The 22,055-nt window shown below is 38.0% G+C and overlaps 2 protein-coding genes across 6 annotated transcripts in view; one reads left to right on the top strand and one right to left on the bottom strand.

The window, feature by feature from the left end:
• Positions 1–783: 783 nt before the first annotated feature.
• LOC116050307 lies at positions 784–12,371 on the top strand. 4 transcript variants are annotated; one of them, XM_036002490.1, is made up of 5 exons: positions 784–1,062; positions 2,531–2,566; positions 7,508–7,654; positions 10,011–10,112; positions 10,786–12,371. In XM_036002490.1, exons 3-5 carry the CDS (start codon positions 7,535–7,537, stop codon positions 11,092–11,094), a joined length of 531 nt encoding a protein of 176 aa, XP_035858383.1. In that variant the 5' UTR covers positions 784–1,062; positions 2,531–2,566; positions 7,508–7,534; the 3' UTR covers positions 11,095–12,371. The 4 variants fall into 4 exon arrangements, 3 of the variants coding, with proteins under 3 accessions (XP_035858383.1, XP_035858384.1, XP_031156144.1); XR_004897706.1 differs by lacking the exons at positions 784–1,062; positions 2,531–2,566 and adding an exon at positions 6,885–7,095 and having other exon boundaries at positions 10,786–11,220; positions 11,404–12,371; XM_036002491.1 differs by lacking the exon at positions 784–1,062 and having other exon boundaries at positions 2,460–2,566.
• A 6,664-nt stretch (positions 12,372–19,035) lies between these two features.
• Positions 19,036–22,055, bottom strand: part of LOC116050258 (serine/threonine-protein kinase 4-like) — a 50,654-nt gene continuing 47,634 nt past the window's right edge. The window contains exons 11-12 of one of the 2 annotated variants that reach the window (XR_004897624.1): positions 19,791–20,011; positions 19,036–19,722 (exon numbers count right to left, since the gene is read on the bottom strand). Coding sequence is in view for 1 of the 2 variants with exons in the window: in XM_031300237.2 (XP_031156097.1) it covers positions 19,853–20,011 (159 nt within the window). In the remaining variant the exon portion in view is untranslated. Of the gene's footprint in view, positions 20,012–22,055 lie in introns of both variants that reach the window. The other variant, XM_031300237.2, reaches the window with a different exon arrangement.

Genomic DNA, 22,055 nt, shown 5'->3' with positions numbered 1-22,055 from the left:
TTACAAAACAAGCCAGCATTCTCTCACACACACACACACACACACACACACACACACACACACACACACACACACACACACACACACACACACACACACACACTTGCTGATGGCAGAGCTACAAGGTTTCATCTCATCAGAAGGGGAGTGATAAACATTTACATGTAAATGTAAAATATACAATATATATATATATATATATATATATATATATATATATATATATATATATATATATATATATTCTTAAAGCTGCACTTTCATATGGCTCTTTGTAGTTTTGCTTATTTAAAGCTAATGTAGGTCTACTTGCACTTGGAGTTTGCACCTTCAAGGTTGAAAGCACTTAATTGGAAGTTGCTTTGGATAAAAGCGCCAGCTAAATGACATGTAATGTAATGTAATGTAAACTCACAGCAATTTGGGGTTCAGTTTCTTGCCCAAGGACACTTGGATGACATGCAGAGGCCAGGAATGATGTTTTAAAGCGTTAGGGAACTAACAAATCTCACAAACAAACTAAGCGATGGAGGCAGCGCTAGAGCAGCAACTCCCGTGTTCTGCGAGGTAAAATGAATGTTTTTGTCAAAGGAGTCTGGTGGCTCCGTCGTAAAGGGCTGTCTGACAGCAAGGTAAAGCTGTAAAAATATTCTAAATATAGCTTTCACTTGAACTGATACACATCTTTTTAGGTGTCTAAAATGCGTTTAGCTGCACTGTAAAAACTGAGAACGGTGTTAATTAATATTTAGTTATCAAACATTAGTAACATATCCATAATAAAAATGACTATTTGCAGTTTGGAATCACATTGAGCTGAATTCAACAAATTTTATTTATTTATCAATTACATTTTACTCAGTTTTGTTTGAATAAAATCAGCTGTGAATCATTAAGAAGAATTTAATTATATTTTATCGGGAAAGTCAAAGATGCAGAAAATTAATAAATTTTACTCATTGGGAGGTCTTTGGATTTAATCATCTAACACTTCCGCTCCAGCTATTTTCAGCCACATGGACATCGTCATCGGACATTTCAGATACTGCCATTTTCCCAAAGGTAAGACTTGTTTAATTATTGTAAGTTGTAAACATTTTACAACGAGTTGCTGTAACAGTTAGCAGTTGAACATTGTTTTGCATTGCTGCAAGTTACCCAACAGTCCAACTTTACTGGCTGAAAGTGAAAATAAAGATATGTTAGCCTAACTTAACGTTACAGTACTGCCTAATGTTTAGACTAAAAGCGTGGCAATGAATGACTGAAAAAGTAGTCGGTTAAATATCAAAATTTCATGTGATTTTTCCAAGTATAAGGTATAATGGTCTTTAAGATACCAGCTAACATATTCTACTGTTGACAATTTTCCTGGCATCGGCCTGCGCCTCCACCCCTCCCCTGCCGTAACAAGCTAAATGAACTAACGTTAGTCTGTTACTGTGTTTTGTGGACGCTATGGAGGGTGTGCTAATCCCAAGTTCACAGAGGCTCCATGTTAAGTAATGTTAGCCACGCAGTTTCATGTCTCAATTCACGGTAACATACAACGAGGCACAACAGCAGATGGCATAAACCTTTTCAGTTTTTCTCTGTCGGAGTATACCTTCAAACCGGTTTCAGCACGTGCTGACAGATTACACCGGCGAGCTGCGTCTGAGGTCAGTAAATTAGACCATGGTGCAGACTTTGCGCTGCCAGAGAGAGGCTTCGTCCGTCTGTTTGCAACAACAGATTTAGCTATTTAGCTATTATGTTAGCATGTCATGCTCAGTATATCCAAATTCTGTCAACAACATGTCTCCACAAAACAGAATAAATCTAATTTAGGCGATGGACCTTTTATAGAATAATAAGACCAAAATAAATACCAGAAAGACAGACCGTATTCACACGAAAAAAGGATCATAATACCTTTAATAAATGATTTGCCTGATAAATTTTCTTTGTCAGGTTCACTCTTCATTTTTATTTGCATACTACTTGTTTCAGTGTACCTAAGCCTTATTAATTACTGTTGCAAACCACAGTTTTTTATGATTTGCCATATTTTATGGAAGTAAATGTCCTGTAAGTGTGTCTGACTAGTTTGACCTTGTGTCAGAGTCTACTGGGTTATTTTAATGCAGTTCTGTACTTACTGTACCTATAGTTAATTATATAGGTAGGTGTTATCGTGGTGTGGTGGTCTGTCACAGACTAACTACTCTTTACCTGAGAAAGATCACCTGTGGTTGAAACAATTGTGGTACTATGAATGCACATAAAGTACAAGACAGATGTGTGCCACCTTTTATAGTATGCCAGTTTCAGCTCCTTGTGGTTACACATTTTCACTTTGTTGCTTGTGTGTTTTGTATGTTCCTGACAGAAATGTGCATGATAATGATAAAAAAAAAAAACTTTTACCTCAGTGACTATGATTTTCATCATCTGTGAACAAACAATACTCCTTATATGTTACCTCTTATGTATGTGTAAAATACAAACTTTTCCAATTGAATTTAAGCTCATTTGAATTTCTTTCCAGGTGCATGAAGAGTCTTTGACTGAAATTTGTCAACAGGTATGTATTTGACTTGTATGCAAAACACAAAATGCTGTGTTACCACATTTCACATAGAGTACATGTTATGTAAAGGTTTATACACTGTTTGTTTTGCAATACAATATTTGATTATTACTATGTCTTGTATCAACATTTGCTGGTTAAAAAGTTTTGATTTTCAATTATCAAAACCTGTGAACCTTGAAATTTAAACAGCAGAAAATATAGAAATACTGATAACATATTTCTCATAGACATACAATTAAGTGATGATAACACATTGTTTGCACATACTTTTTCACACCCTAGTTACCATTTACGGGAATTGTATTACCTTGACACTAATTAAGCAAATTTTCTTTCAAATAGTTTATTGCAAAAATTAGATGTCAGACAAAAACTAAATTTGAACGTAATATGTACGCAACATCAACAAACACTAAAAAAACAATACTGAAATCAAAGGTGCCCAATCTCTTTCATGTCATGATACATTATTTCATTATTAGACCTATTATCGATGTAGGCTACTAGTTATACAGTAAGTTAATAAGACCTTTTTATTTTTTACTACCTTAGGTTTTGTTCGATGGGATGGCAGTGTAAGATCTGCAAGTCTTTGTCTGCCACAAAGGGGGATCTACTAAAGCATTACAGACTACAACACGCAACATCTGGTCGTGGGCAATCCCAGCCATGTCTATATGACAGTTGCCCTTGCACATTTAAAACTCAGAGTGCCCTTCGCACACATTTGTCCAGGTACCATGCAGCTGAACAAAGTCTACAGCCAGGAATAATCTCAGCTTTTAAGTGTATAGTTTGCAACGCTTATTTTTCTACAGAGAAGGACTACTTTCAGCATATTGGAAATCATTTGAAGTGCCACGAAACAGTCTTTTGTGTATTTGAAGGATGCGACTTTAGGACAAATATATACAACACATATCTGAAACACAAAAGCAGAAGACACAAATCTTATTCTTTGAGTGATTTTAAGCAAGACGTGTATGGGAGTCACCATAACCAGACTTTTGACCATTCTGATGTACCAGAGGCCAGTGACCATGAGGGCACTAGTTTAAATTGTGATCAGGAAAGTGCATCTTGCTTAGTTCTTCAAAGAATTGCCTTATTTCTGCTGAAGCTAGAAAGCATATATAATGCCTCAGGGAAGTGCATTGATGCATTGGTTGAAGACCTTCAGTTCATCTCATCTTCAGCATCTGTTGCAGCTGTTAGAAACATACTTGATTCAACATTGAAGTTTAATAACTGCATTGTTGACCAGGCCATCCTAACTGACTTGGCAGAACAATTGTGTAACTTCCATCCCATTAGTACAGCACTTGCAGCAGGTGGTCCGCTTGGTTCGGCTTTTAAGAGAAGGAAGTATTTTAAGTTACATTTTCAGTGTGTCGATCCTGTTGAATATATTCTTGATTCACAAAAGAACAAGACATTTCAATATGTGCCTATTCTAGAGACTCTGCAGGAAGTCTTGAAGAATAAAGACATTGCTGAGGGAATCTTATCCAAACATTCAAACAGCACTGGATATATTAAATCATTTTGTGATGGCAAATGTTTCAAGAAAAATGACTTCTATGCTGGAGAAGAAACAAGACTCTCTATAATCCTTTATGTTGACGACTTTGAGGTGTGTAACCCGCTTGGAACTTCGAGAAAAAAACACAAAATAACAGCCGTTTATTGGGTTTTGGCAAATGGGTTGTCCAAGTTGCAATCTGCATTATCGTCAATTCAGCTAGCTTTACTTTGCAAAGCTGTTGATGTCAAGCAGTTTGATTACAAAGCAGTTTTGGAACCACTCTTGAAAGATCTTGCCACTCTAGAACAGAAAGGGATTTTCATTTCTAGTGTTGGACAGAATCTTAAAGGCACTGTACACTGTGTTGTAGCTGATAATCTCGGTGCACATTCAATCAGTGGACTAGTTGAAAGTTTCACAGGGCCATACATCTGTAGATTTTGTCTTGGACATTCTTCAGAGTTCCAGACACACGAAGTGCGGACTGGGGTGTTTCCACCTCGGACAAAGAAGGACCATAGTTTGCATGTGCAAACTGTGAGAGAAAATCCAAATTTAACACATTGCTTTGGCGTAAAGCGGTCGTGTCCATTGACTGATAAATTGAATAATTTTCACTTTGTCTCTGGGTACCCACCAGATGTGCTACATGACCTTTTTGAAGGCATAGTCCCAAGAGAATTAGCATTGTGTTTCCAGATTTTTACCAAGAAGAAGTACTTTAATTTGACTGTACTCAACGAGTTAATCACACTTTTTCCCTATAAGGGCTCGGACAAAGCCAACAGCCCTCAAGAAATCCCTCAAAACTACATTCATCGCAAAACTATAGGTGGAAATGCCCATGAAAATTGGGCCCTTATACAGTTGTTGCCACTCATTATTGGATCGCGGATACCTGAGGGTGATCCTGCCTGGCAGGTTCTTCTGACTTTAAAAGACATCGTTGAATTGGTGGTTGCCCCTGTTCACACAGCTGAAACTATTGCATACCTTGACTTTAAAATATCTGAACATTGTGACAGATTCTTAGCAGTTTTTCCTGAAGAGACACTGACACCCAAACACCATTTTTTGGAACACTATCCTGGATTAATTGAAGAATATGGGCCTCTGGTTGGTGTATGGACAATGCGCTTTGAAGCAAAACACAGCTTTTTTAAGCAGGTTGTGAGGCACACTAAAAACTTTAAAAATGTATTGTTGACCCTTTCTACAAGACATCAAATGATGATGGCATACCACTTGTATACAGACATTGGAAAACAGGCATTGTGTGTAACAAAAATATCTGTCGTGCCTTTAGATGTGCTGCATTCAGACATACAGGAAGCTTTAAGAAAAACATCACCGCGTCTGTGTACTGTGCAGTTAGCTAACACTGTCAGCTACTATGGAACAAGGTACACTGTTGGGATGATCCTGTCCTATGGCTCTACTGGTGGACTACCTGACTTTGCTGAGATTGTTCAGATAGCCATTTTGGACAACTGTATATATTTTATTGTAAAGTTACTTGCTGCCTGGTATGAAGAGCATATAAAATCTTTTTACCTGGAGGTCACTGGGAAAATGGCTCTTTTGGATCAGCAGAAACTTGGTGACGTCTACCCCTTGGCCGCGTACAGTGTGGGAGGAAAACGCTTGGTTACACTCAAACGTCACATCTGTTGTGCATTTTAGGTAATTGGAATTAATTATGTTATTCTTTACATCTTAAAATATCTATACTGTAACACATTTGTCTGGAAGTGCACCATACTAACTAAATTAGTCCATCAGTAAGAGTTTCAGTTGCTGGCTTTGGTGGTGGATTTCATTTTATTGGCATCCTACTGATATAACCTTTATTTGAAGAGCGTTGTCTATCTATTTATTCTGGTGGCACACACCAGGCTCTTAATTACATTATTCATTGTTAAGTCTAGTGTCATGTTTAACTTTCTGCTTGCTATTGAACTTTTGTCCTTTCACATTCTTGTCAATCTGGCAGAGATGGAGGCCAAGCTCAGAGTAATACTTAATGACCGAGTTGAGAAGTTGGTCCTTCCATCAGGAATCCCACCCACAGTGGAGGAGCTGCAAACTGTTGTGAAGGAGACCTTTGGAATTTCTGATGAGTTCAGTCTTCAGTATTTGGACTCAGAATTTGAAGATTACTTTACTCTTCATACAAGTGACCAAATTAAACACAAAGACACCATAAAGATAGTTCACACTGCCTCAATTATCCTTAACATGCTTCCACTTGATGAAAGTTTGGGCAGTTCCTTTGATCAACAGTCAACAGACTGTGACTCTGCATCTTATGCAGACTCATCTGCTGGAACGTCTTCTTCACAGGACACCATTATCCTGTCTAGGTGAAATACTACAGAACGATGTCAAGGGTGGCCAAAGCAGTTCCCCATTCCAGGGTTTGCATATGAAACTGAGATTTACCTTGAAAGAGCCACTGAAGACTACAAGAAGAATGGAACACTTGTGACTACCTCAAAGATCAAGACAGACATACTTGAGAAGCTGGCTGAAACTATATATACATATACAGCCTATCCATCAAGTGCACAGATAAGTGATGTTGCTGAGGCACTTGTCAGTAAGTATCCTTGTCTTAAGGAACCCGGCTCCTCAGGTTACTATGGATGGCAACAAAGCATCAAATACAAGATGGCAAATTATCGCACCAAACTCCGAGGCTATGGTATTCCTGAGGTGATGTGTAATGCACTGAAACACAAGAGCCCAGCAAACCAGAAGTCTGCAAAGAGTGTAAAAAAACTACCTCCCCCCTTACCCAGCAGGAGAGGATGAAGAAAGTCAAGAACAAGAGAGGATTCAGTTGCTTACTGAAGTAAGAAAAAGGGACAACAACAAATTGATCAAAGAAAAAATGGCCAAAACATTTGCACACAGAAGAAACGAAATCATCAACCTATCACCCAGCATAGAGGACATCAAAACCAGATGGCCTGCTCTATTTGAGCCCTCTCAAGTGAGTTACAAGCACATGCTAATTTGAAATATTTCTAGTCCACTATGAAGGACTGCACTAGTGGTTTTGCATATTTAGCTCATAAATAGAAAATGTGTTATGTTACTGTCAACTATTTTCTAAATCATATTTTCAAGGTCAAATTCCAGAATTATTTAGATTTTGTTGCATTATATAACTGTACAGTTTCTAACAGAAATCATTTTAAATAATCTTTGTGAGTGCATGTAAGAAACTACCAACACTGAAGATTGTAGTATGCTAGCCAAAATATATTAACATGCTGCACAGTCAGATGATTTAACCCAGAATGTACATGAAGGTCATAATATCATGAGAATAATATTGCTTCTTGCTAGAGTTGCAAGAACAATATGTAAAATATGTAATGTATGTATTATTTACCTTTCAGATCCAGGATGAGTTTCACAGAATCACAATGGTGCATCTTGAATCAAAGTTCATGTCTAAGCTGGATGAATACACTCCGAAGCTTCTGAACATCTTCCACTCCAAAGGTGGAACCATGGGGTTGAGGTTGCAGGCCATCCTACTCAAGGTAACCTTAAATGGCTATTATGTTTGTATATTATTTTGTAATCAAACTGGAATATAATGCTTATTACTTAAATCTACAGGAGGTAATGTTAGCCTGTGATTCTCTCTGATAAAGAGAATTTCCCGGTAAATAATAGCTAACATTTTTTTAAATAATTTGTATACACTCAGTGGTCACTTTATTAGATACATAATTATTCAAGTTTATATTGTTCAGTTTTTTTTGACATTGTCAGAAAGGTGTACATTCAATTATATGTTTATTATTGAGGTCATAGTTAAAAGCGGTGCTATACTAGACGGCATTGTACTGAAGTGTGTTTGTAATTCTTTGTACTGCATATTTACATACATGTGGGGTTGGCATATTAGTAACACCTCCCAATAGTCCAGTAGAAAATCTTCCAATAGTAATAAGCTCAATGCTAAAACATATACATTATTAACATTTCTCTGACGTGTGAACAAAAACGGAACATTATATCCATCATAAAAGGAGACTTTATGGCAGAACAATTGTATTGAACTGCATTAAATTGTACAGGTGCACAAATTTAAAGTGACCACTGAATATACACTGTCACTCACAACCAATGGCACATGTTTGAGACTTGCAAAGTAGTGCTTTGACATGACTGATTCTGTTCCACATTGTTGATTGGACACCAAAACCCTCAACCTGCAATGGTTATGTGATTAACAGCCATTTGAAGCATATATGTTTAGGTATATCTTTTTGAAACACTAAACAATTTATTGAAAATGTCTGCTGCGGTCATCTACAAATAATGTTCAACATTTATGGTTTACATAACCATATAGCAACTCGTTTAGCGCCAGTTATCACTCAGCTCTGTGTACTTACTGCTTAAAGGAATACATTGAGGAACGGCTAGTCTGGCTCTGTCCCAAGGTTACTAAATTTGCCTACCAGCACATCTAAAGCTCACCGATTGACATGTTATGTCTTGTTTGTTTAATCCATACAAAACACAAGGTGTAAAAATGTTTTGGTTTTATGGGAGTATATATGCACTGTTAGTTTGCTGGGACCAAAACCTTTGTTTCACTGGACTGGTCCCTAAGACATTTTGTTTAGCAGTAATGTAAGCCACCTGGTGTTAAAAGCTGCAGCTTTAACAGGGCTCGAGACTAACGGCGTCCTGTTGTCCTGGGGACGATAGAAAATGTGTTTGGGACGAAGAGAAATATTCTGTAGAACGCCTCTAGGGCGAAAGGGATTGTGTGTGTGCTTATTTATTACTATCACTTAGCGAATGACAAACTGAACCGACCGAGCGCTGACTACAACGGAGGCCGTCTTCTCACGCTGTTACTACAGTCAGGCCGGACTCACACAGGAGGCTGGCTGCTCACCTGTTCCCGCGGTACAGGTCCATTGATTCTCTCATTCACAAACGGCTTGCTGACCTCGCAATCACGCTGTGTAGGCTAGCGTTAAGTGACACACATCAATCTTCTCACGCAGTGAAAAACAAATCTATATTCTGATAACGATGAGTAGCAGCAAGAATCATCTCCACCCAGCTAATGCAACTCGGCATACGGCGTGATGGTAAAGTAACCCGCACGCGCTGAGACGCAGCCAGCAGACTCACTGGTTTTGCATTATAAATATCTAAAACCTGAAGCACAATCTGGCTCTGTTTGGGACTGTGAGCTGCACTTTATGGGAGCTGCAGAAGTTAACGTGAGGATTTGTGCCAAGATTTCTGTCTGATCACAAGTGTTGGTTTCGGTTTGTACCTTCGATGAAGTGCACTTGTCTCATTCAGTACAGTACAGAAGGGGAGCACAGCTGAGTATAGGTCAGGTAGACTTATATTATAAAATATTATGAATTCTCATTAAATAATGATGTTAGTCTCATAATATTATGATTTTCCTCTGGACTTGTCAGAGAACACAGATATGTGGGAGAGATTCTGAATGTGCAGAAAGTTTTGAACCTGAGCAGAAAACCTGCTGAAACAAAGTCCAGGAGTTTATAACTGAATTGAAAATAAATAATTTATCATCAAGAAAAAAGGTGCCCCAACAGATAACTTTTCAGTTTTGTTTATAAATCTTTTTGTTTGAATCAAGCAAAATAAATATTATTTATTTTATCAATATATAATAATTTATTATGTCACTAACAGCTATAGAGGATAATAAACAAATAACATTTAGATTTTTGGACGCTTTACATTAACTTCAGGACGGTTAAAATTGTTTTTCAGGACGGTTCAGGGACGGAGGTGAAAAAAGTTAGTCTGGAGCCCTGTTTAAGAAGTTTTGTCATTAAATGATTTTTACACCATGAACTTGAATTATGTTTATGTTTGTAATTTCAGGCTCCAAGCAACCATAGCATCAGCATGACCAGAGATGTTGTCATTCGGTGTTTGATGGTGTACCTTGGGGAATCCACAGATCATCTCTTAAAGGAGTATGATGTAAGTTCAAGAACATGTTAAAATATAAAGAAGGTAATCTGTCTCATCTCTAGGGCTGGGTATCGAAAGCCAAATTGCTCCGATACTGACAAGTATTGAAAAGTGCATGGTCAATCGGTACCAAATTTGATACATAAGGAGTAAATCTCATCAGTGTCAGTGAGCCAATATGCATGCAGCATGCTTGTACCTATATTTAATAATGCAGCTGATTGGCTAGCTAAGGTTAATTTAACATCATAGATATGCACCAAGAAAAAGACTACAGTATAATACTCCCAGAAACGAGGCTCACTAGGTGACCAGCCTGTGTTAGTGAATGTAGAATAACAGGTGTGCAACGGATCACAAAGTGCGCAGACAAGTGCCATGAAGAAATTCATTTCTGTAGCGATGAATTGATTTAATTTCCAAAATCTTACAAATATTTACAACTGTGACTAAATTCAGACCATCATCTCTGGTGTCATTGAATTGTTTTCATGTGGTGGTGAGCTGATTAGATCCTTTTTAACTTACCTGGCATGAAAATATGCTTATGGAAGTACATTATCTCAGATTTTATTACGTAACGGAAGTGCATCATGTGCAGCAGCCAATTTGGGAGTTGTTCAATTCGAACCTTCTCCTTTGGTGGTACAGTCTGAAATACCCAATGTTGTTGCTATTTCAGGATGCTGATGAAGACAGTGTGTCGCAGGACCTTGCTGTACAAAGAACTAAAATCTACAACATCAAGACTACTACGCCAGAGGGTCCTGATGACATCGGCATCGTAGTAGAGGGCGTGAAAGTTCTGACTGCTCTGGGTAACTTTCCAAGGGCTTGCTCCATGGTCGTTGGCTTGGCATATGCAGTGAATCTTGCCTATCCCAAGGAGCTCAGGTACACGCTTGAAGTCTTCCAGAAACTCCTCCTTGAGCTGGATTGTTCAAAGCTGTCCCCAAAAGTGAACAGCCTCAAGAATAAGCTACTAGCTTAAGAAAAGGGACGCTCGCAGAATGACAGGGAACAATTAACTCACTGTCAAAACTGTCACATGGTTACCCACTCACTGTGAAGGAACTGCAAACTGTTACTGAAGGAGACCTTTTGGAATTTCTGATGAGTTCAGTCTTTAGTATTTGGACTTGGAATTTGAAGATTACTTTACTCTTCATAAAAGTGACCAAAATAAACATAAAGACACCATAAAGATTGTTCACGCTGCCCTGATTGTTCTTAACTTGCTTCCACTTGATGAAAGTTTGGGCATTTTCTTTTTCAACTGTTAAGTAACTAAAAAATATAGATTTTCAGTGCAACATGTGGTTGTTTAGAAATATCAAGCCAACCATACTCATTTTACGGGAGTGGCATTGTGTTTTTGAATTTGTATTGCCACAGGCAGCTGTTATTGTACCTTGTGATTCCTCTGTGTACACCAGGGATGCAAATTTGACATGTTTCAATTGATTGTTTAAGTGAGTCCTATTTTAGCAAAAAGTAAAGAAGTAAGGCTAATGGAATAACTTGACCTTATCCCAGACTCCATGTGATATTAATCAATTACTTGTAGCCGTTTGAAAAACATAATGGCCCTGACGATTTCAATTGGCACATAAATGAAAATATAAGAAAAATTTGCAGACTGAAAACATTGTCTTAATTTAAATACACTAACAGGACTAAACCTTAAATCACATCAAAAATCAATGTGGATAATTTAAGCCAATGATGTAGCAGAAATTAAACACCATTAAATGATTAAACATGTATTAAAAAGAATCCCAAATGCCATTATATTGTGTCCCTATTGTACACATACATAATTTCTGCCTTTGTGTTCTCATAGCCTCTCTCTGTGTTTTATTGTTGTATTTTGACATTTTGCACTAAACAACTTGAAAAATGTTAGATAAACATGTTTAGAAAAAAATGGACAAATAAATGTTTACCTGCTGTTCTTATTATGCATGATGATTTATTAACCCAATTGAAGTTACCTGTGGCACCAAGAAGGCATGATATTAAGTGTATTATACATAAAAAAAGGATGGCAACAAAGTGACATGCAATATAATTGAATAGATTTAAAGTAATGTGATACCAATTAAAACTTCAATGTAAACAATTCATTTAGGTACGGATAAATAAGAAACGCAGTGTAAATGTGTTGAATTAGGCAACAATGTGCTAAACTATTAGTTAATATAATTTATTTTATGTTAGTGAATACAACTTATTTTTATCCAGATATTTAGTAAATCTAAATTAATTTCTCCCAGATATTTAATAAATCTAAATTAATTTCTCCCAGATATTTATTAAATCTAAATTAATTTCTCCCAGATATTTAAAAAATCTAAATTAATTTCTCCCAGATATTTAGTAAATCTAAATTAATTTCTCCCAGATATTTAGTAAATCTAAATTAATTTCTCCCAGATATTTAGTAAATCTGAATTAATTTCTCCCAGATATTTAGTAAATCTAAATTACTTTTGCTCAGATACTTATTAAACATAAATCAGTTTTCTTTGTGAAACTGATTTGGATTTACTCAAAAATGTTTGGCTATATAACTTATAATTTTGTATGCTATTACTAAATCCAACACATTTTAAGTGTTGCTTTTATGAAAATGTACTCATTTGTTTTGTTTATATTTAGTTTATTTTTTCAATACTTGTTAATCAAAGTTGAAGAACTTAAAATCTATTCAATTATATTACGTGTCACTTTGTTGCCATGCATTTTTTTAAGTAACCATTGGTCACATTTTTTACGGTGTGCTGGAGACTCTCCTCCCCCAGAAAACGTTCCTATAGGTTGTTTGTTCAAGAAGAATTTACAAATCATCTTTACGTTTATAGTGGACGCACCCTCTAGTGACCGTAGTAATTATGACGGGAGCAAAACAGGAAGTAAGATAAAGTATAAGAGCGCCAAATTCCTCATAAGGAGGCAAACGCACACAGGACAGGACACACTTTCACCCAGGAGACTTGAAGGACTTGGAGATTTGAAAATATAAGTAAATGTCGAGTTAATTTTAAACTTTATGAAGGTCATTTTCATTCATAATGAAGTAATGACAGATTACGATATTTTTCTAAACTTAACTAAGTAGTTTTTGTGCCTAAACATAACCAAACTGCAACCGTTTTTAAAACCACAACCTTTAGGTTTAAAATCGTGACTGTTACATTCTCCGGTTTAGATGTGAGGACGGAAAACGCTCCTGTGGGTCGTATTAGAGGGTAGGAACAAACGACCCATATCGTCGTATGGTTTGGAGGACTGGTTTAGCTACTGCCTCCGTCCACAGCAGGATGTGAATTTTTTCCCCCACTATGGCCTCGCCAATAGCAGCTCAGTTGGTTGGGGTTAAACATTGACCTTGAGTGGTTAAGGTTAGGATAGCCGATTGGTCAGAGGATAGGACCTGAACAAATTGGGTTACATTACCTTGCGTAAGCATGGACACCTGGCCAATAGTAGTGTGTGAAGGGCGGGTCTTGGCGTGACCATAATAGGAAAAAAATATTCGCCCGCAGGACATTGCTTAATTTCCGTGTCGCTACTCCTGCCTGCTTCTCCAAACTGGGGAACGTGCCGACTGCCGTCTACTGTAGCTAACACACTGACTATGGAGAGGCAGCTAATACAAACATATTTCAAAACATCTGAACTATCCCTTTAAGTACAGAATCTAAATACTTTCTCCACCACTTGTTTTACATCTAAAACAAAAGATAACCTGATGGTGGAAATCCTAAACGCAAATGATCAAAAATCTACAAAACTTCCAGAAAACGCTCCAGAGTATTAAATAAGAAACGTAAAATTTCTGTAAAAGTGTAAAAAAAAAACAAAAAAAACACGTTCTTTAACTTTCCTTAGTTTTTTTTTATCCTTTTCTTTATTAGACAAGCAAACAAAAATAAAAACACACAAACCAAATATCAGTGATATCAAACATAAGCACGACTTCCACTGCATACTTTAAGGCATAATATATACTTCAGCAACTTTTTCAGGCATCAGGAACAGAGTGTGCAAAACATGAGAAGAGCAGACGTTAACAGCAGATCTTAACATACCTGGAAAAACCAAAAAAAAAGTTTTGCACATAAAAGGAGGACGAGAAAACTTACTTAGATTCCTAACCCCCTGAAACTGGCATTTGATTTGAAATCCGTAAAAAGCATCTTCACTTTTTTTTTGTGCTGTTAATTCATTTGTTCATGTTTCCAGGCGTCACAGTTTTACGTTAAGGCCAATGCCGGGCTGTATTTAAACATTTTACAGCCACAATGTTGAATTAGTAGAGCATACGTATTATCAAACATCTGAAAATACCTGTGGGTAAAAAACAAAGTGATATGAGCTGTATAGAAAATTAATAAATTACACACTTGAGGAAAGAATGAAATCCAAACACTCCATATGTTTCAGCAGGATTTAGACAGTTGTACTGATTCACTCAAATAAATTAGAGCCTCGTGAAGTGGTTGTGCTTCTGAAACATCTATGTTCACACTTGCTGCCAGCGTCTGTTTTACATTATAATCCTGTGGAGTAAACCGTGTTTTCAAAAAAGTCCTGAGCGCTTTTTTAAACGCCACGGCCGACTTCTTTTTTGCAGCTCGGTGCATCTTTTTGAAGTTGAAAAAAAGTTAAACTTTTCGGAAAGAAATAAAAACCTGCCCTACGTCAAGCGCTTTTTTTGACAGCCGACCAATGACAAGCAGAGTAGCCAGACCTGTTGTTTCCATAACAACAAGAAAAAAATGTAGTCGGAGCACAGCGAGTTATACGGTATGACTGGGAGCTCCCTTTACAGGGAACTCACTTTGTTTTATCTAACGTTAGCACCGCTCTCTCTCTCTCTCTCTGTTCTTTCTCTAGCTCGCTCCACCACTTTGTTTTATCTAACGTTAGAATCGCTCCACATAGCGCTCTAGCTTGGATAGTGTAGCAGTAGCTGTTGTTATAGCAACAAAAGATGCTCTCGGCTGATTTTGGAACCAAAACGCTGCCAGCTTTCTTTTTTTTCACTACAAAAGCGCCTTTGTCAACTTTTTCTTGTCAGAAAAGATGCCAAGTGTGAACATACCTTAAGAAAAATCTCCTGAAATTAAAGAACAATTAAATGTAATCCAGATATGTTTAAGGTTTTCACTTTGCACAATGATGTAAAAGAAGCATGGATCTGTAATAATTGTTGGTTGTGTCCCAACTTTCCCTTCATACTGCTCAACATACCAAAACCTACAAATGCCTGCAGTGGTTTATTTTATTTATTTATATATATATATATATATATATATATATAAAAAAAGTTTTAGACAATCACAGAAAGCATTTAAAAAGGCAGAAAAAAAAAAAAAAAAAAAATTTTAAAACCGATCCAAAGCATCAGAACAGTTTAATTTCTGTTCAAAATCTCCAGTGATCACGACTTTCTGATGCATCACTTTTTCCGACACTTTACTGCCAGCACCAAACAGCTCATGCATCACATTTTAGAACAATTAAACATTATCTTTTCAACAGTTTCCCTTTTTGTTCTCCAATCAAAAGCATCATATATATTAGGTCACTGTTCAGAAAGAAAGCAGCAGAACATTTAAAATAAGGCAGAAAGAAAAATCCCTTTTTGTTTTGCTTGTAACACAGAAGAGAAAATGAAAAATGAATATGAGTCGTTATCTTACAGAGAAACCATGAGAGTCCTGCACACAAACAAGTCTAAAAAGGTTGAAATATTTTGTTTTTACGTCTGGACTTTAAGTCCAGCTGAAGGGGTTCTCCCCAAAAATCATCCCGACACTAGTTTTAAAAGGGTAACTTATTAGTAAGTTTTCACCTGGACCCCATTTTCCCATGTTTCTGTGACTAATGGGAACAACAATCTTTGAAATTGGTCCAGTATTAAGCGAGAAGCAAGCTGCAACCGGCAGCAGGGAAACAAGCTGCAAAGTGCAGTTAATTGAAATTAATGGGCAACTGCGCACCTTCAATTTCCGTCCATTAGAAGTTAATTGACAATGTATATTTGCCCTGTAGGATTACATTGCAGCCTGGTTTGCGGCTGCCGGTTACAGCGTTCTCTCTCTCAATACTGGGACAATTTCAAAGATGTTTGTCCACATTGGTCACGTAGACACCAATGCATGGGGAAAATAGGGTCCAAAATACCAAAATCACGCTTTAACTTGTTGATTACGGCTTGATATTTAAATAAAACTTTGTTTTGTGGACAAAACCGTTCAACTGTTCAAATTAAATCACAATATACAAATGCAGGCAGTGGTGCTCATATACATACACACACAAACTCTTTGTGTGAAGGCTCTCCAAATTTAATATCTACAGTCATTTGTCTTCACTACCTACTACTGTCATTATTTCACACCCCTGAGGAGTTTTATGACCTGAGAAACCGTCTCCTATCGGACCGTGTAACCACTGAACCTATGTAGAAAAATAGAAATGTTTTTGTGCTGCGTGTATAAAAATGAGCGGCTGAGGTGCTCCGAGCGAAGGTGAATCAGACCTGGGTTGACGCCAGATTCAGTCGGTGGCTCCCTGCCACTTTTGGGCAATCTCATTCAGTGCCAAATCAAAACTAATAAATCCAGGAAATAAAAGCTTTGTTGAACCGATTCCACAAATCTGTCGCCCCAGGTCTTTTTTATTTTAGCTTACTGAGGGAGAAAAAAAAAAAACTAAGGAGGACACGGGAGGTCAAACAAAGTCAAGTTTCCATCTCGTTAGATCCCCTTTCAAACATGAATGCAGTTTCGTGCATCATAAAAGAAGTACAACTTCAGCGTGAGATAAACATATTACACATTCAAATGCAGCTTGGTCTGTTCTGGCAGTCGTTCAACAGACTAGTTTTGGCTCGTGATCCCTGGAAATTAAACCAAAAAAATGAAAAAACAGATGATATCGGGACCTGAAGAGGGAACATTTTTCAGGAATTTTAAAAGAAACTAAAGATTCAAGAAAAAAATCTGAAAAAATAAAAAGGTAACACTTTCGCTTTAAACATTCAATAAATGGTTCAGAACACGATTACGTAGTTGTAAAAGGCGTTTATAACGACAACTCGTTCAGTGGAGGCTGCTGTATGAGCAGATAGTTGATAATACATGTTTAAAACTACATTAAAAGGGTGTTATGAACCATTTAAATGTTTATATACTGCTTATAAATGCTAATGGGGCGGGTAAAGGTCAATAAATATTTTGTGGAGCAATTTTCTTTCCTGCTGACGACTAAAAAATCATCCAGAAACAGAGTTAGTTACTTCTGGAGATCAAACATTTCGTTTGGCCTGAATATTTGTCTGTTACTAGTCCATTTTGTTTAATGGGAGTCAGACAAAGACTTTTAACCTCCGGTTGGATCCATGACGTGGAAGATGAGGAAAGAACAATCACACAAAACAAAAGTAGCTGCTCGGGTTAAACGACCACTGCTAAGAAAGCCGTCATCATTAGGCGTTAAGAGTAAAAATCAGTCTGACTGACCGGCAACAGAAGACAATAATAACATATGTAATAACTATTTTCAGACGTATTTGTAGAACTTAAACATGATGAACTAGAAGGGGCACTGAGAGCACAGACCTCCGCCAAGGCCACACCCTCTCTCAAATTGTTAACGAAGGTGAAACATAATGTGTGTATCTTTTCAAAATTTTTAAAAAGGTACTTCCTTGGCCCATGCTTCAACCTTCCACCAAGTTTCGTGAAATTTGGGCTAGTAGTTTTTCTATAATCCTGCTGACAGACAGACAAACCGATGCGAAAACATGACCCTTTCTTGCAGAGGTAACTATGACAACTTCAACAATGGCTTTATATTTAAAGGTCCAAACACACATAGCCGATAATCGGCCATCGGACAGTCTGGCGAGGTCGAGTCTGTTCGGTGTGTTCCGTGCCGTCGGCCTTCATTTTGGCCGATATGACATGTATAATCGGCAGAGGCGGGAACTGCCGGCAGTCGGACTCAAATGACCCATCTGATTGGTAGAGTGCTAACCCGGAAACGGGGAGCGGAATGAGCGTGACTAGAGTCTCTCAAAATCTGAGGAAAATCTTTTAAACTGACCTTTGTTGATCTGAAATGAAGACAGATTCAGCAACTGCATGGCCTATTTCTCGCTTAAAATGTTTTCAGAAACACGTTTCGGTGAACGATTTTAGTACAATATGAGATCGTATTCTGAACAAGCCGCCATGACAGTCCATCTTTGAATTTTGAAAAAGTGACGCGTTCGTCCAATCAGCTGCTGGTTTGCATTTTTGGGTGACGATACAGATTAGCGCCGCCTGCGGTTATGGAGACGTATTACGTCTCGTCGCTTCGGTGTGTTCCGAGGCACTTTTTTGACCAACTTGGGGAGACTGATCAGTCCAACTGCCTTTTCTGCCGAGGGTCGGCCATCTGGTCGGTGTGTCTTGACCTTTAAGGTGCCGTAGGTAGGATAGTGAAGATCCAGGACTTAGCCAAAAAATTTTTGTGCATGAGCAGTGACTGACGCAGTTAGACACCCCCGGCCCTGATTGGTGCATCTGAACAGCGAGCAGTGGATTTTTGCAAATACAGGCTGAAGGTGGTGCCTGAGGAGCCAGATTTTTTTTTTTTTTAATTACCTGCTTCATGTAGTTCTACTGGAACATAGGGTCAGTTTCAGCAAATATGACAGAAAGTTAGTTTTATAAGTCTTACCTACTGCACCTTTAATGCTGTATGTAGAAAATGAATTAAAAAAAACATGGGAACATGTACCAAATTAAAGAAAGTTAGTTTTCGTTATCAAGTTTAAAAGAGAAAGCTTTTTTAAGTTTTTTAGAGTGAGGAACCTTCTGGACGTTTAGCACCCTCACAGGCCATATGATGATGCTCTCCTTTTAGCTAATCCAATACGGCGGATGGCAAACAAGTACTTTTTTTTTTTTTTTTTTTAAAAAGATCTTGAAACTTTGATTTGTCACAAAAGAAGCCAACATGTCCAGGACCATTTTCAGCCCTTTGTGCATATCACAAACATTTTCAAGACCAGAGAATGATACATTTCTAGACCACAGACTTCTGAGACTTTCACGGTGCAGAGCGGGAACACGGAAAGCAGCATCATCGTTTACCAACGACGACAGGAAACACTTGAGGAGTTAATAGACGAGTACCTAAGTTGAGCAGGCAGCGGTTAAAATGATATGTACCACATGATAAAGTAAAAAACAAAACTTAAAGAGATCTGATAACATCTTCGCTGTGTAACAACCCTGAAATAAACCGAAAGAAAGTCCCGATCAGCTGCTGATGGTGTCAAAATCAAACTTTCTCAAATGCCGTTTTTTTTTAATCCAGATCAGCGTTTTTTTAAACCGTTAATCCGGAAAACAAAACAAAAAAGTTCTTGAAGACTCTCAAACGGACAGAATAAAGAGAACGTGGATCTCGACTCAAATAGACAAAATAAACGTCATTCATATTCTGTCAAATGGCTCTTTGGAAGTTTCTTCTTCAGCAGTTAAATCATCAGAAGTCTCCGCACAGTTTTTCCAGATCTCGGCGTCTTCGTGAGCAGTTATTTTGGACGAACCTCAGCAGCGGAGTTTTTGTGAAACCTCGGCTGTCTCGCTGACATTTCACAAAACTGCTGCAGAGAACACAAAGACATAAAAAAAAAAAAAATCCAGTCGTTGCTGCGAGGAGCTCGGCAGTTCCTTTTCTCAGAAGTTCTGCTGCCGGCGTTTTTTGGCTTCGATGGCGTCGAGGATGGGCTGCCTCTTGGTCTGGTAGCGCTGGCGGATCTCCTCGATCTCCTGCTCCATCTGGGGGGCCAGAGACGCCAGACGCAGTCGCAGCTCCTCCACCGACCACGAGTTCACCTACAAACACACATCCAACATGTTTTTATTCGTACCTGTCGTATAACACACATCATAGTCTGATAGTTTGCTTTCTATCCCTTTTAGCTTTTAGTTGTTCTTCTTTTAATTTCCTTCTTTTCTGTGATGGTCCTACCCCAGTATCAGCGATAACTACTAACAGATAACTTCTAAAAAAATTTAATACAATTAGGCCTATATAAAGAAATCTCCTGATACCTTTTACCTGGCTGGATACAATTACACAGGCTTTTTCCGGTGTTACACTGAAATCTGTGACCCGTCAGAATGTGTGACTGTAGAGCGGACTATTCAATTCAATTCAATTTTATTTTATTTATAGTATCAAATTATAACAAGAGTTATCTTGAGACACTTTACATATAGAGTAGGTCTAAACCACACTCTATAATTTATAAAGACCCAACAATTCCAGTAATTCACCCAAGAGCAAGCATTTAGTGCGACAGTGGCGAGGAAAAACTCCCTTTGAGGAACAAACTCCCTTTGAGGAACAAACCTCGGCCAGACCCAGGCTCTTGGTAGGCGGTGTCTGACGGTGTCGGTTGGGGATGTGATGAACAGTGGCAATAATAGTCACAATAAAGACAATGGAACAGTGACTACAATGGTAGTCGTAGTAGTTTATGTCATAGCAGGGCACTGCAGGGCGTTACAGGATGTAGCGTGGCACGGCAGAGCATAGCTGGACGTAGCAGGACACAGAAGGACACTGCAGGGCACCGCAGAGTGTAGCAGGGTGTAACAGGGAGTGCAGCAGTACCACGGCGACAGCTGTAACCATCTACTTTCCGCAAATCATTTTGTGTGTGTAAAGGACCTGAACGCTTCTTCTGCCACTTTTACAAAGTAATGTCACATACAGGTCAGTATGCCCATCTATTGTTGCTTAAAACCCACAACTGAATCCAAATCACAGGTTGGTGCGTATATCACCACCCTCACAACTGGATACGATGCTAGTTTTCTTCTTCTACGACTTCTCGTTCTTGTTAAAATCCTGTGCAGCCGGAGGATTTGATGACGTCAAAGATCAATCGGTACCGAGTCCATTAATGGACACTTAAGAAAATCGTTACCACCTAAAAATTCCTCAAGCGTGAAGGCGATAATCAAGGTGTCTGATGAGTGCATCCATTTTAGCAGCTCTCAAAAGGCTACATCTATTGACATTTATTTGATCTCTTTCCCCCTCTGCTGTAGGTCTCAGATAGGGACCTAATGCCAAGCTTTAGCTTCCCCCCCTGGGGGATTCCCCCCCTCTCAGCTTTTACCAGCAGCACTTCGCTCTCCAGCTATTTATTACCCACAATCAATGATGCTAAAAAAACACTGGCGTCCACTGGAGAGCTAACCGTGAGGAGCGAAGGGAAGGTCCTGCACCACGGTCAATGTAAAAACGAGTCATCTTTAAACTTTAAAATGTTTTTAGACCTAGAGGCAACATTCACTGTAAATCCCAACATATACATTGTTTGGAAAACACTCATTTATAGAAATACAGCAGATTAGGGCTGCAATTTACGATTTATACTATTGGTTAATCTGCCAATTAATTTCTCGATTAAATGTTGGGGCTATAAAGTCAAACAGATTTCGGAAAATGTCCCAGTTTCTTAACCCTTAGAGCAGAGGTTCAAGCTTTTTCCAATACTGTACCCCCTTTGCAGCTGAAACTTACAAACACCTTTACACTCTGCTCATAAAAACGAGCATATCTCAAAAACTACAGAGTTGAAATAATTTACGGAGTGTTAAAAAACATGTTGAACTTTTACATCAATGTTTTGTGTGTTTATTTAGGAAAACTTGATCAAAAATAACCATTTTTTTTTTATTTACGACACAATTTCAATACTCTAAATTATTATGATCTACTGACTAACATAACCTGTTTGCTTAGGTTGTACAGATTTTAGGGATATGAAGCATTTGAAGACAAATGACATCGCAATAAGTAAAAAAAATACCAATGTAGGCACTGGCAGACCATTGTTATTGCAGATTTGAAAGGGTTGAAGGC

Source organism: Sander lucioperca, chromosome 6 (assembly GCF_008315115.2).
Source record: "Sander lucioperca isolate FBNREF2018 chromosome 6, SLUC_FBN_1.2, whole genome shotgun sequence".
Classification (NCBI taxonomy): domain Eukaryota; kingdom Metazoa; phylum Chordata; class Actinopteri; order Perciformes; family Percidae; genus Sander; species Sander lucioperca.
The sequence above is the reverse complement of the archived record's forward strand: the minus strand, read 5'-3'. Positions and strand labels throughout refer to the sequence as shown.